Source organism: Chlorocebus sabaeus, chromosome 21, assembly GCF_047675955.1.
Source record: "Chlorocebus sabaeus isolate Y175 chromosome 21, mChlSab1.0.hap1, whole genome shotgun sequence".
In the NCBI taxonomy this organism is placed as follows: Eukaryota; Metazoa; Chordata; class Mammalia; order Primates; family Cercopithecidae; genus Chlorocebus; species Chlorocebus sabaeus.
In genome coordinates this window covers 89,744,262-89,765,371 of record NC_132924.1, presented here as the reverse complement: position 1 = coordinate 89,765,371, position 21,110 = coordinate 89,744,262, and the positions used below count along the sequence as shown (strand labels likewise).

Genomic DNA, 21,110 nt, shown 5'->3' with positions numbered 1-21,110 from the left:
ATATTATCACTTTGGAAAAACCATATCAAAGCATATAAAATACATTTTTTTTCCAGAAAGTGAAAGCCATTAACTTAAGTGATACAATACTCATAGTGATGGTTTAGGAAAAATTACCCTTGTAAAGTGAAATAGTGAGAATAGAAAACTCAATGACAAGTCGGGCATGGTGTGAACCTGTAGTTCCAGCTACTTGACAGGCTGAGGCAGGAGGATCACTTGAGCCCAGGAATTTGAGGCCAGCCTGGGCAACACACCAAGACTCTGTCTCTAAAAAGAAAATAAAACTCAAGGACAGACATTTTCTTCATTTTATATATGTTAAAGCTGAAAGGAATTAGATTTTAAAATGAATTAGTAAACTTATTATAACATCTCCAATGTATTATAAAGAAAACCTTAGTAAAAAGAATTTTCTTCTAATAGTAGTTCCATCTCAACCAGATTGATTTTATTATGTATTTCCTGGCATAAATAACATCAATTAGTAATAATTTTATAAATATTGATTGCTTCAGGATTCCAGTAGGTTAATGCTACAAGATTTTAGACCCAACATAGAGAAACTACACTTACATTAAGTCCATAAAAGTAACTCTATATGCCAGAACCTTTAGGGAACTAGTCATTAAGGCATATGTTTACTTATGGCATTGGTTTTCCTTCAGTGATGATGGATCTGCATTCCTGCAAATATTCTTGGTTAACCTTGCAATCTTGCATTTATTTCTGAGATGGCTAAATAGCGGAGCAACCTTGGGCCATGAACCCAACTGGCCCAAAGGGGTTACCTGTTACTTTACCTTTAATAGCACCACCAACCAACTTGGCTAGTGAGTCAAAGCCTAATATACTAAAAGGTAAATATGACCATACTTATTCTGGTGACCTCAGCATGTAAAACAGGGAGAAGTGTAAAGATTCCATTCAATTATGGACTTGTAAGGTCTTAAAGAATCTCAGAATTTTATAACAGGTGCTCAGAAATAGTCTTGTCTAAGAATAAAAAGGACCAACAACTTGTCAAAGGTCCAAGATCAGTAGGGTCAATCAGTGCTCCTGAGGGCTTGATGTTTCTAAGGAATAATGGAATGATCTGTACACAAAATTACCAGGCATGATTGTAATCTGCCTCATTGTATAAAACATGTCATTACTTCCTCACATTGGCTAACCAAGTACAAAGCAATCCTCTACTTCAGAGCCACAAAGTTCACAAAAGCAGCATCATTTTTTGCTTTATAATTACCTCTGTTCTCCTCCACATTAGTTTCATTCAGGAACAGCCCCTTCACAGAATGAGCATATGGATTGCCAACTGGTGTTCTTGCAGGCACACATGCTCCCTCAGGATGCTGTTTGCTAGTCCCATTCTCTTTTCACTGAATGTCGATGGATTTACCACTACCTTTAATGATTAAGCTGTTGAGCAAATTTACCTTCCTTATATCAAAGGGCTAAAATTTTGTATCATGTCTAGATTGTTCTTAATCATAAACAAACAAGGTGTTGCCCAAATCACTAAAGCGAGAACTACAAAGACTTAAAACAATGCCAAAACTCCCCAATACCCAAGATTTTAACTTACCAAAAGTTTTTTGCTTGGAACTGATGGCTTTCTATGCATGCAATAATGGTTTGCTGTCCATCTATTTTTTTGCCATACACCTTATTGGCAAAGAAAATAAGCATAAGAATAAATTTAGGGTCACGGAATGTCCAACTTTAAAAATCTATAAAATACTGCAAATTGCACAGTACTTTGACAAGAACACATAAAATACAAAGTAGGCCATCATTCCAATATAGTAGCTAGAAAAACATGTTCTCAAATATTTATGCCTAATCAAATTATTAGTGGACCACAAAAGGGGACATTAAATAAAATTTATTAAAATTAATTGTACTCTGAAATATTCATGAACATTCTAGATAATCTACTTTCATAAGTAGATAATTTATTTTAAACATACAGATGCTAATCTAGCTTTTTCCATGCAAGTGAAAACTGGACCTAGCTTATGGTTATCACCTTTGTTCACTTCACAATCTTAGGGGCTGCTGCTTCTCTAGTCATTTAAAAGTACTGGAATAAATTAACTTACTTATAAGTGAGAAAGGTTGTTAAGAGAATGTCTGTGATATATCACAATGTTATTTCACGTCTTGCCTACTGCTTTAAAAGTAATAATTTGTGCCTTTCAATCCTCTAGAACAAATGAGGACTCTACTCCCTTACTCTCATTATTCCTCTAAAATAATTCTGATGAACAAGTTATAATTCAAGTAATAGATATTTGAAGTTATGTTGCAATATTTCTCAAATAATTAGAGAGCTAGATACTTAAGCAGAGCACATGAATTTTTGTCCTAACCAGGAAACTTCCAAGAAAGAAATGGGGTATGCTACTGATGATATTAGTAATTACATTGAGAAAGCAGGTATAAACTGGGATATATGGTAGAGTTAGGTTGGTGGGGTAAGCAGAGGCCACGCCATCCACAGGGCCTTCAAGCCACCTTCAAAAGCCTGGACTCTAAGTGCAATGGGAAACCTCTGAAAGATTTCAAGCAGGGAATTTTGATAACCTGATTTGCATTTCAAAAGATCACTTTGACAATGGAAAAGGTCACTGAAGCACAAACTGGGGGTGCTAAAAAAGCCTGTCAGGGTACAAACAATATTATAAAATTTTTAAAAAAGAAATGTATTCCTACTACCATATTTTGTATTTCTTTTTCTTTCTTTTTTTTTTTTTGAGACAGATCTCACTCTGTCGCCCGGGCTGGAGTGGAGTGGCACGATCTCGGCTCACTGCAACCTCTGCCTCCTGGGTTCAAGCAATTCTCCTGCCTCAGCCTCCCGAGTAGCTGGGACTACAGGCACGTGCCACCAAGCCCAGCTAATTGTATTTTTTTAAAGTAGAGACAGTTTCACCATGTTGGCCAGGCTGGTCTCGAACTCCTGACCTCAGGTGATCCACCTGCCTTGGCCTCTCCCAAAGTGCTGGGATTACAGGCGTGAGCCACTGTGCCCAGCCATGTATTTCTTGAAAATATAAAAACAGGCTGAACCTATGAAAGAACCACACAAAAAAACACAAGAAATGTAACTATAAAATACATAAACACATAATTTTACTTCCAAGTAATTTTATTTGTTCTCAGATTTCTGTAACTTAATAAATTTGATCTAAACTGAGATGAGTCATGAACATAAGATTACAGAATCTCACCATATCATGCTCCCTTAATCAACGTATTAGAATTTCTACATGGATTTAAATCAAGATACAGCCATTTCTCTATTTTAAGCCATCCTAATGTATCTATTTATTATCCAGAATTTCTTGAAAAAATAGTAAACATTCTTAGAAATATTTAAGGAAAAAAATGACAAATTATACAATGTCAATTCTCTAAGTTACTGTAAATTTTAGGAGACACTAAAGACTCTCACTTACACAACACACAAACACAAAGCTGCTACTGATGACTTACAGTGCAGACTCCATTCGGGTAATGTTCTTTTACATAAGCTCTCAGAGCAGTTTCTACTGAAGTTCTCCACGATTCAACTGCATTTTCTACTTCACAGGGTCTTGGATCAGTTGCCTCCTTTCTTAAGTGATCAAATTTAAAACAGATTCTGTTCTTTGGATCCAAAAACTTTCCATTTCCCAAGTCGCCATGTTCTGTTATCAATACCTTTGATGATGGAATGAATTTAGAGGAAAAAAAAGAAAAAAACAGCATTTCAGTACTAATACATCATAATTACACTCATTGAAGCTTCTTCCTTAAAACTATAAAACAGTTCTATTCCAGGCATATATTTTAATCATATGGTATGACTATTAATACTTCAAACGAGTTGACTATCCAGACAATGAGGTTACTCTGATCCAGTGCAGATCAGATTTCCTCCCAATATAACTTCCAACTACTGGTGGAAAAAAATGCAACCTCTAAAAACACTGTTCAAGTGGGTTTGGTGGGTTTTCTGCTTTGAGAACTCTAACAGGTTACAGTGTCTGATATCAAACTCTAGTTCCTCAAAACTACAGAACTTGTGAGAACCTCCAATCAGGTTGGTTACCTGAATGGTTTTGGTCTGGTGCAAATCCTCTTCGGTGTATCCCCCACCTTGCCTCTGGGCCCACAGTCTTACCTACTCTGAAGTATCTGCTTCTTGCTTCTTAAAAACCACATTGACGACTGATTTTAATTGACTTCCAAATATTTAAAAACATAATTCATTTACATAAATTTAAATTATACATCCACAATGCATAATGTATTATCTGATATTCTGTGCTTTATTTAAAAAATTTCCCCTTTTCCTTCCCTTGCAATTCTTCCAGTCTTTTGACTCCTTAGCTATCTCGGGACTTATCCATCCCTCTGATGTATATCATGCTAACAACACAGGACACACCTTTCTAAATTTTTTTCATAGTCATAAAATCTTACAGATAAAGATATACACATGTCTATATTTGCACACACACAGAATTTTTTGGTCATTATTTTACTGCACTTGATCTTAGCCAAAAGGCCAAGAAGCAATTGGTCATTATTTTATAAGAATGTGATGAAAACACAAACACAAACACACACTCTTCTCTGCATCTGGCTTCTTTCAACATAAACATCCTATGGAAATCCCTCAAAGTCAGCTGATGTATTTCTCACCATTCTTTTAAATGGCTGCATAATGTCCCATGATGTGATTATAACATAATTTAGTCTGCCAATCCACTACTGATGTGCCATCTCTTTATTTCTGGGCTGTTTCCTTTTTAGGGGAAAGGAGGAACACATTAAAAACGGTGAAATAAAGACTGGGCATGGTAGCTCATGCCCGTACGTAATCCTAGTGCTTTGGGAGGCTGAGGGGGCAAGATGGCTTCAGCTCAGGAGGTTGAGACCAGCCCAGGCAACATAGTAAGACCTTATCTCTACAAAAAATTTTTTAAATTACTCAGTCGTGGTGGCATGCGCCCATAGTCCCAGCTACTCAGCCCAGGAAATTGAGGCTGCAACGAGCTGTGATTGTGTCACTGCACTCCAGCCTGGGTGACAGAGCAGGACCCTGACTCAACAACAACAAAAAAGGTGAAATGAGTACTGCTGTACATATATTTTAATATATGGGTGTTTCTATTTCCATTGGATACTTTTATTTCTATTGAATAAATTCCCAAGCAGTGGTGGTAGGGACAGCAGGTATTGTAATTTTTAATATATACTCCTGTGACAATCCAAATTTCTATACATATATGACAGCATGTTTCCATCCACATTACCACCAATGATAGGCATTATGGCTGTTTTTTTAGTCTGATGGGTAGAAAATATATCATTTTAATTCCACCGACTACTGATAGAACTAAGTATGGCTTTTCACATTTGTGGGTCATTTGCTTTTCTGTGAGCAAATATATTAAAATATTTTTATCTGGGGTCTTTTTCTTATCAATTTATAAGAGTTCTTTAAGATAAGATTTCATTCTACAGTTAAAAACATTAATATATAGTAAAATGTCCATCTTTTATACTTCCTGGGTATCCAGTATTATTTAAGATGGTCTCCCTAGCCCTCTATTGCACATGTAGACTCAGATTTTCTTCTAAAATTTTAGTCATTTTTCACATTTTTAAACCACCTGAAATCTATTTCTGTATACTGCATGTGACAGAGGTCCAACTTAATTTTCTTCTTGATAGAAACCAGTTATGCCAATATCTGTATAAAATTTTTCGTATATTCTGAGACTAAATTCTGGTTCTCTTATGCTGCTCCACTGATTTTTTGTCTACTCTATACACCACCACATTGACATAACATTGGCTGTAAAACAATCTGTACTATCTGGTAAGGCAATTCTCCCTCACTGTGCTTAATGGTTTTTTCACATATATACACACACACACACATATATATATGTGTGTATTTCTTGGTTATTTCAAGCATGTGCTTTTTTTTCCACATAAACTTTACGAAAATATTGACCAATTAAAAAAAAACTGATCAGGATTCTAATTCAAATTTCATCAAATTCATATATTACTTTTAAAATAATTTAATTTTTTATCTAAGAATGGAATTTAGAGCACCTTTCCATTGGTCAGATCCTGTTTTATGTGTTTCAAGACTATCACATTTTCTTTTTTAAAGTTCAGGGGTACATGTGTAGGTTTATTACATAGGTAAACTTGGGTCATGTGTGTGTTGCACAGATTATTTCATCACCCAGGTATAAAGCCTAGTACCCATTAGTTATTTTTCCTGATCCTCTCCCTCCTCCCACCCTCCACCCTCTGATAGGCCCCAGTGTTTTGCTCCCCTCTATGTGTCATGTGTTCTCATCATTATCTCCCACTAATAAGTGAGAACATGTGATATTTGATTTTCTGCTAAGATACTGTGTTAGTCTGCTAAGAATAATAATGGCCATCAGCTCCATCCATGTTCTTGCAAAGGACATAAAGTTTGTTCTTTTTCATGGCTGCACAGTAGTCTATGGTGTATATATGCCACATTTTCTTCACCTAGTCTATCATCACTGATATTTAGATTGATTCCATGTCTTCGCTATTGTGAATAGTGCTGCAATGAATATATGCGAGCATGTTTCTTTATAACAGAATGATTTATAATCCTTTGGGTATATAACCAGTAATGGGATTGCTGGGTCAAACGGTAACTCCGTTTTTAGGTCTCTGAGGAATCGCCACACTGTCTTCCACAATAGTTGAATATACACTCCCACCAACAGTATATACGCATTCCTTTTGCTTTGTAAGCTCACCAGCATCTGTTATTTTTTGACTTTCTAATAACAGCCATTCTGACTGGTTTGAAATGGTATCTCATTGTGGTTCTGACTTGCATTTTTCTAATTATCAATGATGGTGATCTTTTTTTTTTTCATACGCTTGTTTGGCCTCAAGTATGTCTGCTTTGGAAAAGTGTCTGTTCATATCCTTTGCCCACTTTTTAATGGGGTTGTTTTTATCTTTTAAATTTAAGTTCTTTATAGATGCTGGATTTAAACCTTTGTCAGAGGCATAATTTGCAAAATTTGTCTCCCATTCTGTAGGTTGTCTGTTTACTCTGTTGACAGTATCCTTTGCTGTGCAGAAGCTCTTTAATTAGATCCCATGTGTTAGTTTTTGCTTTTGTTGCTTGAGAAGACCGTCACTATTTTCTTCATAATCCTATGCCTTTTTTTGATGAAGTTTATTCCTATAATTTTTACCATTATTTTAAATTGAATTCCCTGCCACACTATGACCCTCACCATTTCTAGTTTCAGGTCCTTACTTGCTGTAAGAAAGGACAACTAATGAGTTTTGTATCCTTACCTTAAATTCAGACTTCTCCCCAAATTCTTTTATTAGTTCTAATAGCTTTTTTTTTTTTTTTTTTTTGGTTGGAAGTGATATTACTAGTGTCTCTTGGTATTCCTAAATATATAAATCATGTCACAAAGAAGTTTTCTTTTATTTTCCAAATTTTACAAGTTCTCAAGTTTTTGTCTTATTTGCTACATCTCCATTTATGATAAATGATAATGCTGATAAGCAGGCATACCTAGCTAATTCACATTTTAACTAAAATTTTTTAGTGTTTTAGTTTATGACATTAACTATTAACTTTGGTTAAAGTCTTTCATATTTAAGAGGTTTTCTTCAATTCCCTATTTTACTAGAATTTTTGTTTTTAATGAGAAAATGGCTACTGAATTTCTCAAATCCCTTTTCACCGTCTATTGATACATCATAAGATTTTTCTTTTTGATTTATTAATATGTAAGACCAATCTGTCTTATATTGACCCATTTTTGCTTTTCTGTATAAATTCTATTTAGTTTTGATATATTATTCTTTGGATATATTTCTAAATCCTATTCGTTAGTATCTTACTTAAAGTTTTAAAATCTATAGACCATGTGAAGTTAGTATACCGTTTACCTTTTTTATCTTTTTAGTTTTAAATATTTAATATTAAAATTATGCTAGGTTCATAAAGTGATTTTGGAGGCTATCTAACATTTTTAAAAGACACAGCAAATTTTCTTATAGCAATTTATGCCCAAAAATAATTGTTAATATAAGAGGTACAAAGATGTTTAATATAGCATTATTTATAGTAGTAAAGAAAAAGCAAAAAAACTCCAAATCTTCCCAGAGATAAAAGAAAATTTGCAGATTAATACAATGACACTCTATATAGCTTTGTATATACACATACGTATCTATAAATAAGTTTAAAATTTCCCTTCAGTTACAAGTCACCTTTTAGCCTAGTCTTTGCTTGTCCCCGTAGCTATGACTACATATTATAGAATGAATAATGCCAAATAAAAGCTTTGACATGATTAGCCACTAAGAACTTTCTCTTATGTTCTTTCTTTTTTTTTTTTTTTTTTTTTTTTTTTTTTTTTTTTTTTTTTTTTTTTTGAGACGGAGTCTCACTCTGTCGCCCAGGCTGGAGTGCAGTGGCGCAATCTCAGCTCACTGCAAGCTCCGCCTCCCGGGTTCACGCCATTCTCCTGCCTCAGCCTCCCGAGTAGCTGGGACTACAGGCGCCCGCCACTGCGCCCGGCTAATTTTTTGTATTTTTAGTAGAGACGGGGTTTCACCATGGTCTCGATCTCCTGACCTTGTGATCCGCCCGCCTCGGCCTCCCAAAGTGCTGGGATTACAGGCGTGAGCCACCGCGCCCGGCTTATGTTCTTTCTTAACCACTTTCGCTTATGTTCTACCTACTAGTTCTTCTTCATAGTGTTTTACATAGGCTGTCCTTCATGCAAGCATGAAATGCATTCATACAATCACTATTTATTAGAAACTCTAAACCAAAAAAAAAAAAAAATAAGCTAGTGACCTTTTGTGGCTTTTCCTAGCTTAGCAAATCTAACTTGTATTTTGGAAATCTGAGATTTAAAAATTACTACATGCTAAATTACTCACATGAAGAACTGTAGAATTCCACAGCAACCAAATTATGATATAAATCTACTAACATATATTCTAGACTTTGGATTAATATAGGATTTTCTTCTCAGAAAAAAATAAGAAAGTAAAATCTTAAATGAATTACATCTGAGTATTTCTAAAAGGGACTTTCTGCTAATAGTATTATTGGTATCAACAAAAGAAAGTAAAACTTCAATTATTTGCCCATAAGTGGTTATGATTAAAATATGAGTAATTTTTTATCTTGAAGCATACCACTTCACAGCTCTTGCAGGATACCTTAACAGTTACAAACAAAACAAAGAATAGCTAGCTACTGTGTTTATATGAAACATACCTGATCTTCATAACCTTCAATTTTTACTGGAGTAAACTGGTCCAAGTTATACTGTGCAAAAGCACTAAAAAGAAGAAAATGGCAATTACTTAAAATTATATATTTAACGGTTTTTAAAAACAATGGTCAAAAAATTCACCCATCAATAAAGTCTTCTCCTATATTGCACACGGCAAAATAAACAAAATTGTAATTCTCCATTACTGAACTTGTACTAACTACAAATATCTACATGGCTATTTTAAAAACTGAACAATGATGTCCAGCTTTCAATGTTTAGCAAAATAAAATTAAATCAGCAAATATAACTTGGCTTTTCATTCAAGACCCTGAAAATAAAGGTTACTGATAAGAGATGCATCCAATTATTCAAGTATATATTTACTATACCAGGAAACAGACTAGGTGCTGTGAGAGTTGCAAAGAATACTTAGATATATTCTCTGATCAAGAGGCCTACAGGTGAATAAGAGATAATGGATAAACATAACTATAACACAAAGTATAAAGCATAGTAAGATAATTACCAATGAAGCACTGCAAAGAATGCTTTTTGGAAAAAAAAAAAAAAAAGATTGCCTTCTGTTGAGGCAACAGTGAGAAGAGAAGAGAATTGGGGTAATTTCTTAATAACTGTGATACTGAAAAACTGACTTGAAAAACTGGGTAGGCTCTGGTTTATGGAAATTGGGGGGATGAGCAGAAAAGAGTAGAGGGACCGTATGAGCACAACGCCTGAGAAAATAAGTTAGGTACAACATCACAGAAAGCACCAAGCTCAATGCCTGCCACGTAGCAGGTGTTCAGTTATATTTACTGAAATGAACTGAAAGGCTCTGAATGATGGAATAATTACTTTATTTGGGAGACAGAGCAGAGTCACAGAAGCTTTTTGAGAAAGGAGAACACAGAAGTACTTCTAAAGAAGATTAATTTGGCAGCAGTGTATATATGACGAATTGGGCAGTGGAGCAACAAGAGCCAGAAAAAGCAGTTAGGCCGTTGCTAAGGTTAAAAACTGCAGAGTGTGAGCTAGGAAATGGGGACGAGATAGATCCAAGAATAAAGCTACTCTCTCCCTACTCTCATAGGAGTAAAGAATAATACATTACCATATATTTGTGTAGAAAAAATTCTCAAGAGTATAAAATATTATCTAAAAATTATATTTTTAAATTAAATCTACAATCTGGGAAATCACTGTCACTTAACAGAAAGGATATTGAGAATTTCCAATCTCAGAAATATTATCTCTAAACTTAATCTTCTTGGAAACTTTCCAGATTATTCGGGATGGCCAGGCATCCACTGAATTTTCAGGTATTAGCTCCTGAGTCTCCTTTAGAAAGGAAAGCTTGGTTAAACAAAGCATTATTGATGAGTTAAAAGGAGACTAGTAAATGTAAAAACAGCAAAGTAGAATTAAATCATTAGCTGTTAAATTCTTGATACTGCATGCTCAAAAAAGATGACAGTGAATACAGAAGTGTACGAGGGTCAGAAAGAAAAAGGAAGCTATGTACTTCTGATTTTCCTAATTCATGAAAACTGTAATTTTCCTAAGAATAAACTCAATATAGCCAGGGCATTATTAATCCTGAAATGATTTATCCAAAAGTATGTTTTAAACTAAGTCACTTAGCTAAAATTTTGGATTCATTTTCCAGTAAGGTCATATTTAAATAAGTTTAAACAGTAATTTGGGCCCAGGCTGGAATGAAAGCCTTTTATTGCCCAAACTGCCATCCACCTCTAACTTGGGAGGAGGGGATAGAGGAAGAATAGGAAATCTAAAAAGGAGACAAATAATATGAAATAGGTTAAAATTTCATCTTAAAGGCTCAAAGTAAGTTAAATGGTGACATTACACATTACAGTGGAAAAGGTACTCATCTAGGAGTGAAACTATCCAGATTTTGCTTCAACCCTATCATTAACCAGTACAGGCCACCTCACTTACTTTATAGATATAAAAACAGTAGTTTGAACCAGATAAATTCCAGTCTCTTCAGTTCCTAAAACTCACTTTATGCACCCACTCATCATTCATTCATCCACCCCTCCAACTATGCAAATACTTACTGAGCTCATATTATAAGCTAAGCACTCTACTAGACACAGTAAAAACAATGTTCTCACTGCTCTTGCAGAATTCTGTGGCCCAATCAATTTCTAAGTCACCTGTTAACTGTATTTAGATTTTTACACCCTTTCCATCAAGTTGTATCTTATACTTTTCTCCATGCTCTTCCCTCAGTTTAGCCATATCGTTTCTCTATTAAAATCCTGCTCATTTAAAACATCTCAGAAATCACCTTTAAATAGAAATTAAAAATTTCTTCCTTTGGGTTATAAAGGCCTTTCATATGCCTCTATTGTATTTCATTTCACTTGGTCTGATATTAAACATGTCTGACTCTCCATTGGAAAATCCCTAAGAGGCTTATTTATCTCATCATCACAGCAAAGTCTGGCAATGTCTGTTGAATAAGAAGCTATTTCTGGGTATTTCAAAGTGTTCTTGACTTGACAATACCAACTCTTCAGTATGTCTAATTTTACTCTGAAACATACTGAGTTGGTACCTTTTCGTAAAGATGTCCCATTACAACCACTCTAAAGAATAATTGTCATGTTTCCCCCCCTACAAAAAAGGTAAGGGGCAAAGAAAAAAAAAAAGGAGACAAAGCAACAAGGCAAAGGTGGAAGAAAGGAGGAAACATAGATGTATGTGGGAAAGATGTATTTGTATAAAAGAAATTCAATATCAAAAACTGCAAGTGACAGTCTATAGCTATACACTTACTCTAGTGAAACTGCCACTGGAAAACATTCTAAATGCTTTTATAATGTCTTCTGAGCTTTTGTTATGTAGTTTTGGATGTTCTCAATGATAGGTAACAAATTATTATCTTTTGAGGACAAAAGTAATTCAGAACTAAGTGGGGTGAAGAACAGGGTAACACTATTTTTGCTCAGAAATTATTTCATAGAGAGCACACTGAACCACAGTAACAGCATTCTAAAGTCAAGTCAATCAGTGACTTACAGTATATATTCCGTACTTCACAGACACCCAGAAACGTCTACAACATGAACTTAAATGGATAGTTTTGAGAAACTGCATACTACTGAAGTCAATCAAACTCAGTATATTTTTTTTTAACTAGTAGGCAAACATTTGCTGACATTACAACCACATGCAAAGAAAATCTGAAGTTTCTAGTAAAGGTTTTGATGAGTTTTTTCTTAGGGTCATACTATAAGCATCATATTTTATCACAATTACCGATGTCCTCAAATGCTCATTTGCTTAAAAGATCAGAATATCGTGCATTTCCTATTACAATGTACATGAAGTGTGGACCACAGCTGTTCCAGAAATTTGGTTTATAATAAAAGAGAAATGTAGTTCATCTTCACATTTCTCTTACAACAAATACAATTTATTTAAATTAAATCTAACAATCATTAGCAGATCAATAATTCTTTGGACAAATAAAAGTCCCGTACTTTCACGTATCTTGAGTCAAATGTGTAACTATTTCATGCTATTTATGAATAGTACTCTGACCAAGTTTCTCATTTTCTTGACTTAAAAACAATCCACTAATTTTTGCACCAACATGAAACAACCCACAACTTATTTAACATAGAGAACACAAAGGAAAAGCTTACTTTGAAAGTACTGTTCATAAACGCTGTATGTTTCCTTTGCATCCATAAGACTTTCGTCAACATGTTTTATACAATTATAAAGAAAATTAATCTTACTTTAATAGATAAAAAATTTCAATAAGCTTTAAAATATTTAGGAGCAAGTGGTCATTTACTCATAAATTGGTAACTAAAATCAAAAGGATAAACTACACTGATTCCTATGAAGCACTTTAATATAATTAACGGGTGGAAGCAACTCAAGTGTCCATTGGCAGATAAATGGACAAACAAAATGTGCTATACACATACAATGGAATATTATTCAGCCTAAAAAGGAAGGAAATTCTGACACACGCTACAACATGGATAAACTTTGAAGACATGAAGCTAAGTAAAATAGGCCAGTCACAAAAGGCAAATACCGTACGATTCCACTCCTAAGAGGTACCTAAGTTGTCAAATTCCTAGACAGTTGAATGGTGGTTGCCAGGGGTTTTCAAGTATCAGCTTGAAAAGATGAAAAAAGTTCTGAAAATGGATAGTGGCTATGATTACACAACAATGTAAATGTATTAAAGCCACTGATTTGTACACTTAATGGGTAAAATAGTATGTTTTATATGTATTTTTCCACAATTAAAAAACTGCTACAAATAACAGGAATTTTAATCACAAGCAAATGCAGATATGCCTACAAGTCTGTCGAACCTCTACCTTCATAAAGGCCATATTATTTATTTTTTAAAGACTTCAAATGTTCGAACAACAAAATGAGAGAAATTTTCACCATCAGTCAGATTTTTCTTTTTCTTTTTTTTTTTTTTTTTGAGATGGAGTCTTGCTCCGTCACCAGGTTGGACTGCAGTGGCACCATCTAGGCTCATTGCAACCTCTGCCTCCCAGGTTCAAGTGATTCTCCTGCCTTAGCCTCCCGAGTAGCTGGGACTACAGGCATGTGCCACCATGCCCAGCTAACTTTTGTATTTTTAGTAGAGACAGGATTTCACCATGTTGGTCAGGGTGGTCTCAATCTCTTGACCTCGTGATCCGCCTGCCTTGGCCTCCCAAAGTGCTGGGATTACAGGCGTGAGCCACCGTACCCAGCCATTAGTCAGGATTTTACATACTGGTTATTATACTAGGATGAAAAGTAGCTGACTGGATGGATACTAAACTTTCTTTGTAAGAAAGAATGCACTATTTCGTCATTTTCAAATGAGTAGTAGAATCAGTAGGCCTAAAATAAGTCTCTAGACTTTATTTTGGGAGGAGAAGTAGGCAGAAAACCAATTATTTCTCTGAAATTGCAGGATAGCTGTGAAAAGTCATGTCTGGGGTCACCGGTTCAAAGATGATGTATTAAGATTTAGAATTGCCTACTTCCTTAAATCACTCAAAAATACAGTGTGCATGTATGTGTCAGGTACTATGTTAGGCATTTATGAGTAAATAAACTCCCAACTTTAAAAGCTCTCAAAAGCTATTAGGGTCAAACATAAAATAAAATGCAAAATCTACATAAAAATGGTAGCAACCACAATTTCAAAATAATTTTTTCCAAGTTTGCAAATGTCAAAATATAGTATTAACTGAGGGTATAAGTCACGCTAGACACACAGTGAATAATCTCATGTCATAGTTGTACCTCTAAGTCCTTCTGTGATGAAAAATATCTTTCTCCTAGCCTGCCTAGTAGATATATATAAAATCATACACATTTGAACTTGATGTGCGAATATCTATGTCAGAGATTAGTGCTTTAAAAACACTTTAAGGCCGGGTGTGGTGGCTTACTGAGCCTGTCATCCCAGACCTTTGGGAGGCCGAGGCGGGTGGATCACAAGGTCAGGAATTCGATATCAGCCTGGCCAATATGATAAAACCCCATCTCTACTAAAAATACAAAAATCAGGCAAGTGTGGTGGTGCGCGCCTGTAGTCCCAGCTACTTGGGAGGCTGAGGCAGGAGAATTGCTTGAACCCAGGAGGCAGAGGTTGCAGTAAGCCAAGACCACACCACTGAACTTCAGCATGGGCGACGGAGTGAGACTCCATCTCAAAACAAAACAAAACAAAAACACAAAAATACCCCATACACTTTAAAAACATCTCTCATTTTCCCATGTCATTTTAGTTAGGTTAGTATAATAAATAATACTTACTGGGCTGCTCCTTCCCTGAGAAGATTGTCATTATTAAGCAGTAACCGAACATCTGCAAAACAATTATTGTGTTATCTACATTATTATTTTTATATGTTTCAAGAATGTAATGAATGCAGATTATTTTGGTGATGTATTAACACCTCCCACTCCAAACACAAGCAAGATCAAAATATCACCCATGACCAAAATAACCAAACACACACCATAGTATTAAAAAAAAAAAAAAGAGGTTTTGGTTAGTAAATATGAAGGGGAATGAAATACAAATACATATTCCTTTACACCCTTAATAGTCAATGCAGGCAGACTACAATCCAAGCGTGTCCAATCCATGGCCTAAGACAGCTATGAATGCGATCCAACACAAATTCGTAAACTCTAAAACATCGTGGGATTTTTTTTTAAAGCTCATCAGCTATTGTTAGTGTTAGTGCATTTCATGTGTAGCCCAAGACAATTCTTCATCTTCCAATGTGTCCAGAAGATTGGACACCCCTGCTGTACGTAATATATCTCCAAGGAACTAAAGGGGAAATAAGCTACCCTGGAAATATGGTATGTTAAAGTCTGCAGAAAAGATTTAGGATTATTCTTATTTTTGAAGGTGACTTCAAAAATAATATTTTTATTGAAAAACATCCAAGAACTTTGTAAAACATAAAAGAAAAAAAGTCACATACGGCTCTCACCAAAAAACCAAATTCTTTTCTAGTCTTAGTGTATTTTCTGTCATTATTTTTCCCAAGCACCTGGCTATTTCACTTAGTTGCAATTATAAAGTAAATAATACAATATATCCTAATTTTTCCCTAGATGAAAATAACACAAACAACCTAAATATTTTCCATTAAAAAACTGGTTAAATGTAAAAAGATTATAGTTCTTACATAGAGTGTGAAACTAGGCAGCCATGAAAAATAATGTACACTTATATTTACCAACAAAGAAATACATTTGTGATATAATAGGCAGGAAGAGAAAAATTTAGTATGTATATTATCATATTTATGTATTGTTAAATATACGTGTTAGTTGAGAGATGTTTGAAGTAATTCATTTGAACAATGGGGAACTAGAAGGTAGAATTTTGTGTGATGTTTAGATTCTTTTTTGTACTTTGGCAAGTTTAGAATGACTATGAATCATTTTTACAATAAAGCCACTTCAAAAGAAAAAAACCCACTGCCTATTCACATACCTCACCTCTTTTCAGCAACAGGTCCTTATTTAAAAAACAATATCCTTTGCTAACCACTGAAATACTACTATTTAAATTTTGAAATGAACTGATTTTAAACAATGGATGCTTCTGCCTAAAAAACTATTTTAAAAAATGAGAAATTTATAATTACTGTTATTTTTATCCCACAAAGTGGGAAGTTCTATTTGATAAATATGATTATTTTATTTTCAATAGTTTAAACACAATGAACAGCGATACTGCATGGACAGTATGCCTATTCCAGTTCCAAACGGGTAAATGATTGAAAAATAAGATTTATTTGATCAGTTAGCTCTACTTTGGAAAAAAATAATAAATTCATGCTTTTATCATAAGAAGAGTAGAAGAAATAAAGAGGATAATTTGAATAAAATATTTCTCTTAAAGAAGAAATCAGGCTGTGGCTCCAAGCCAGGCAACACATAAACCACAAGGTAGAGGACAGGAGACTTAAGGAATATAGATTTCAGAGCCCTAGTCCAGATCTATGACTATGTGTTTGAGAATGAAGACCAGAGATCCATGTTTTAGTGATTCTAACAGAGTTAGCTTAGGAAGCAGCATTTGGGAACCATCTAACTGTTAAGGTTTTATTAACTTTGTAATTCTAAAATTTTGTGGCTGTTCTTGGAATCATTCTGACACTGTGGTTTTCAATTAAAATAGAAAATAATCACATTTATATGATATTTCCCTTCAAATAATTTAATTCTTTTCTAACTCTTTTTTTTTTTTTTTTTTTTTTTTTTAGATGGAGTCTCACTCTGTCACCCAGGCTGGAGTGCAGTGGCGCGATCTCAGCTCAATGCAACATCCACCTCCTGGGTTTGAGCAATTCTCCTGTCTCAGCCTTCTGAGTAGCTAGGATTACAGGCATGTACCACTCACACCTGGCTAATTTTTTTTTTTTTTTAAAGTAGAGACAGGGTTTCACCATGTTGGCCAGGCTGGTTTTGAACTCCTGACTTCAGGCGATCCACCGGGATTGGTCTTCCAAAGTGCTGGCATTATAGGCGTGAGCCACTGTGCCCGCTCTTTTATCCCTTTTATCTAACTCTTAAATATTCTTTCGGTTAAAATTTATTAGATAAATCCTATATCCCCACTTCTATTCCATAGCTTACTCTCTACCCAGGCCTATTTAATAGGCTCATATTGAATGCCCAAATTTACTACAACTCAACAGAGAATATATTAATTCAATGTCAATTTCAAATAGACTTAGGAAAGCAATTTCTAGGATGAATACATTCTTTTAGGACTTTCCTGATTAAATAAGCAGGGTATTTAACTCAAGGTAAGAAAAGTATGTAGAAAACTTCTCTTAAAATTCTATTTATTCTTTGGCTCTGTGAATTGTAGAGTTTGGAGGCTACTGACTTTAGTGCAGTCTCACCATTATCAATTTAAGTCACATGCCACTTTTTGACCCTAAGGAGGAAAAGACTATCTTCTTTAATCCCCCAATCATCAAATATATTAATGTATATGTAGGTTACAGAGGTTGAATATTAAAAAAGAAGTTAAATCTTACAGGAAGTGAAAGTACTTCTGAATTCTCTCCAACTCCCCAGTTCACTACATAAGATTTTGTAGTTATACTAAACAGCAGATTTTAATTTCCAGATTTTTTTTACAACATCAATTTTCCATTCTGCCTTCTAAGCACAGCTCAGTGGTTAAATTTTAAAATGCGTAAGAACTGCCATATGTAATTGTAAGCACTAAATCATGTATATTGCAGTTTGTGGATGACCTCAGGGACTTCTAGGATAATTTTAACTTTATACAACTTTTGCCTCACTTTCTGACTTTCAAAACTAATGTTTCCTGAGGTGAGATTCCATTATATCTTTTTTTTTTTTTTGTAGAGATGGGGGTCTCACTATGTTGCCCAGGCTGGTCGCAAACACCTGGCCTCAAGCAATCCTCCTGCCTCAGCCTCCCAAAGTGTTGGGATTACAGAAGTGAGCCACAGTGCCCAGTCCTGTATCTTATACTAAGAAAAAAAAATGATTAAACTTCTTAAAAAACATTTAACTAGTTTACTATGTAGAATGTTTAAAAAACTGAAACTGAAGAGCTCTGTGTAAATTCACTTCTAAGACACGGTAAAGTTCAAATATATATGAAGAAGAAACAACAACACATTTATAGATAGTACTTGAAAGTAATGTATTCTTCTAACAACATAAGAAGTTTTATAAAGAGATCACTACAGGCCATTTTTCTTTCAAGCATGTTGTTCTTACTGCTGAAGAGCAGCTACTGTTACAGTCTATAGCAACCAGGAGACTTTACAGCAGTTTAAATTTCAGATCTACGGGTGAATAATTATAAAAATGTCTGCCAGTGAAGTTTAAGGTAAGGCCTACTGTGAAGTGATTTACAAGACATAATGTAAATAACAAATTGTTTTTACATGTGCTGTCAGGCTCTATGCAGTAGGAAAATGTTTTTTCCCTTTTTCTTTTGGCTGTTCATACTGATCTCATAGGATTTTCTTTAAAAGAAATACGAAAATTCTTCTCACAATTCCAAAAAATATATGGTCATGAGGAAACATCTGTTGTCTTTTTTTTTTTTTTTTTTTTTTTGAGATAGGGTCTCATTTTGTTGCCCAGGCTGGAGTACAACGGGTGTGATCTTGGCTCTCTGCAACCTCCTGGGCCCAAGTGATCCTCTCAACTCAGCCTCTCAAGTAGCTGGGACTACAGGTGCATGCCACCACACCTGGCTAATTTTTTTCTTTTTTTTGGTAGAGACAAGGTTTCATTATACTGCCCACGCTGGTCTCAAACTCCTGGTCTCAAGTGATCTGCCTGCCTTGTCTTCCCAAAGTGCTGGTATTATAGGAGTGAGTCACTGCACCTGGCTTGTTGTCTTTTTAAACTATTTAAGAGTTCTAGTGAAGAAATATCTACTATATGTGCTTATAGTTTTACTTAAATAAAACAATTTACCAAAAAGACTCTCCTTTCCCAGAATGAGGATATATTCTAGTCAGTGATATGAATAAAATTTATTTTAGTCTTTAAAAGGGTTAATTTGCTAACAGAATTATCATATATAAATACATTATATTCTAGCCATTACAAAATCCAGGCTAACATATTTTCATTGTAATTCAGAAAACAGATTTTTCTGCATACTCTCCTTAGCTTATTTTGATTATTTTGGTATTCTTTTAAAAAGAGAGCTTGATACATCAAGGCTAGTGTTATAAATCAAACACTCACCATTAAAAACCTCATTAAATTCTCCAGGAGGGGCATGAATGATGAATTTTGCTGCTATACGCACCTAAAATAGAAAGAAAGATATAAATGTTCCATATCATAGGTTTCCGCTAAAATAAGCACAAAACATGCAAAACTATACTATTTCAAAGTTCTACTGAAAATGGCTTAAGATTTTAAATACAGTGACACTTCTTCACTCAGTCACCTTAAGATCACTACTGTTTGAATAATATAATCACAACATACAGACTGAATGCAGATAAAATATACAATACAGTTAAAGATTCAAAGCTGCCTACAGCTTTGAATTTATAAGATAAACAATTTTATAAGATATTTATAAGATATTTATAAGATAAACAATTTCTTATTTTATTTAACTTTGATTTTTTATTTTTTGAGATGGAGTCTCACTCTGTTACCCAGGCTGGAGTGCAGTGGCATAATCTCAGCTCACTGCAACTTCCACCTCCTGGGTTCAAGTGATTCTCCTGCATTCGCCTCCCAAGTAGCTGGGGCTACAGGCATGTGCTACCATGCCCAGCTAATTTTTTGTATTTTTAGTAGAGATGAGGTTTCATCATGTTGGCCATGCTGGTCTTGAACTCCTGACCTCAAATAATCTGCCTGCCTCAGTCTCCCAAAGTGCTGGGATTACAGGCATGAGCCACCACATCTGGCCTATTTTATTTCATTTTATTTTTTGGAGGCAGGATCTTGCTCTGTCACCAGGCTGGAGTGCAGTGGCGTGATCTTGGCTCACTGCAACCACTGCCTCCTGGGCTCAAGCCATCCTCCCGCCTCTGCCTCCCAAGCAGCTGGGACTACAGGCATATGCCACCACACCTGGATAATTTTTTGTATTTTTGATACAGAAGGGATCTCACTATGTTACCGAGGCTGATCTTGAACTCCTGAGCTCAAAGGATCCTCCCATCTCGGCCTCCCAAAGTGTTGGGTTTACAGGCGTGAGCCACTACGCCTGGCCAACAATTTCTTATAAGCAATTTTATTTCTTCTTAACTAAAGTGAAAAAAATCAATCACAAAATTTTCTATGTGTGAAGACGATGCATTTAGGTATAAATAAAATGAAGAACAATGATATACACATTCGACTAAAAAGTCACAAATTAGTAATACATGTAGAAAAAAAGGAGAGAGGAAAAGTCTAAGTTCAAAAGGTTTAACAGGAGACCTGACTAGATCTTAGGAAATCTTAGTTCAAAGACAAGTAGGAGATTAAATATCAACAGGTGTGCTAACAGGCATATTTTTAAGAGAATAAAGCCTATTTTGATAAAGAGATTAATCACTAATGAAAATGTATCTGAGAGAGTAGATGATGTGCCTAACATAATAGTTTAGTGAAAGCACCTTAAGTATGTATAGGAGCCATCCAATCACACTACATGGTACCTCTGAATAAGCTGAGGTAGTGTCCCTGAAAGTGTAGTCCTCAGGCAAGCAGCCACAGCAGCACCTTGTCAAAAATGCA

General features: G+C 34.9%; 1 protein-coding gene across 1 annotated transcript in view; it reads right to left on the bottom strand.

Moving 5' to 3' along the window:
- Window positions 1–21,110, bottom strand: part of CAPZA2 (capping actin protein of muscle Z-line subunit alpha 2) — a 55,516-nt gene that overhangs the window by 10,692 nt on the left and 23,714 nt on the right. The window contains exons 2-6 of the mRNA XM_007982680.3: window positions 19,611–19,674; window positions 15,147–15,198; window positions 9,326–9,389; window positions 3,502–3,708; window positions 1,589–1,668 (exon numbers count right to left, since the gene is read on the bottom strand). Coding sequence (XP_007980871.1) covers window positions 1,589–1,668; window positions 3,502–3,708; window positions 9,326–9,389; window positions 15,147–15,198; window positions 19,611–19,674 — 467 coding nt within the window. The remainder of the gene's footprint in view (window positions 1–1,588; window positions 1,669–3,501; window positions 3,709–9,325; window positions 9,390–15,146; window positions 15,199–19,610; window positions 19,675–21,110) is intronic.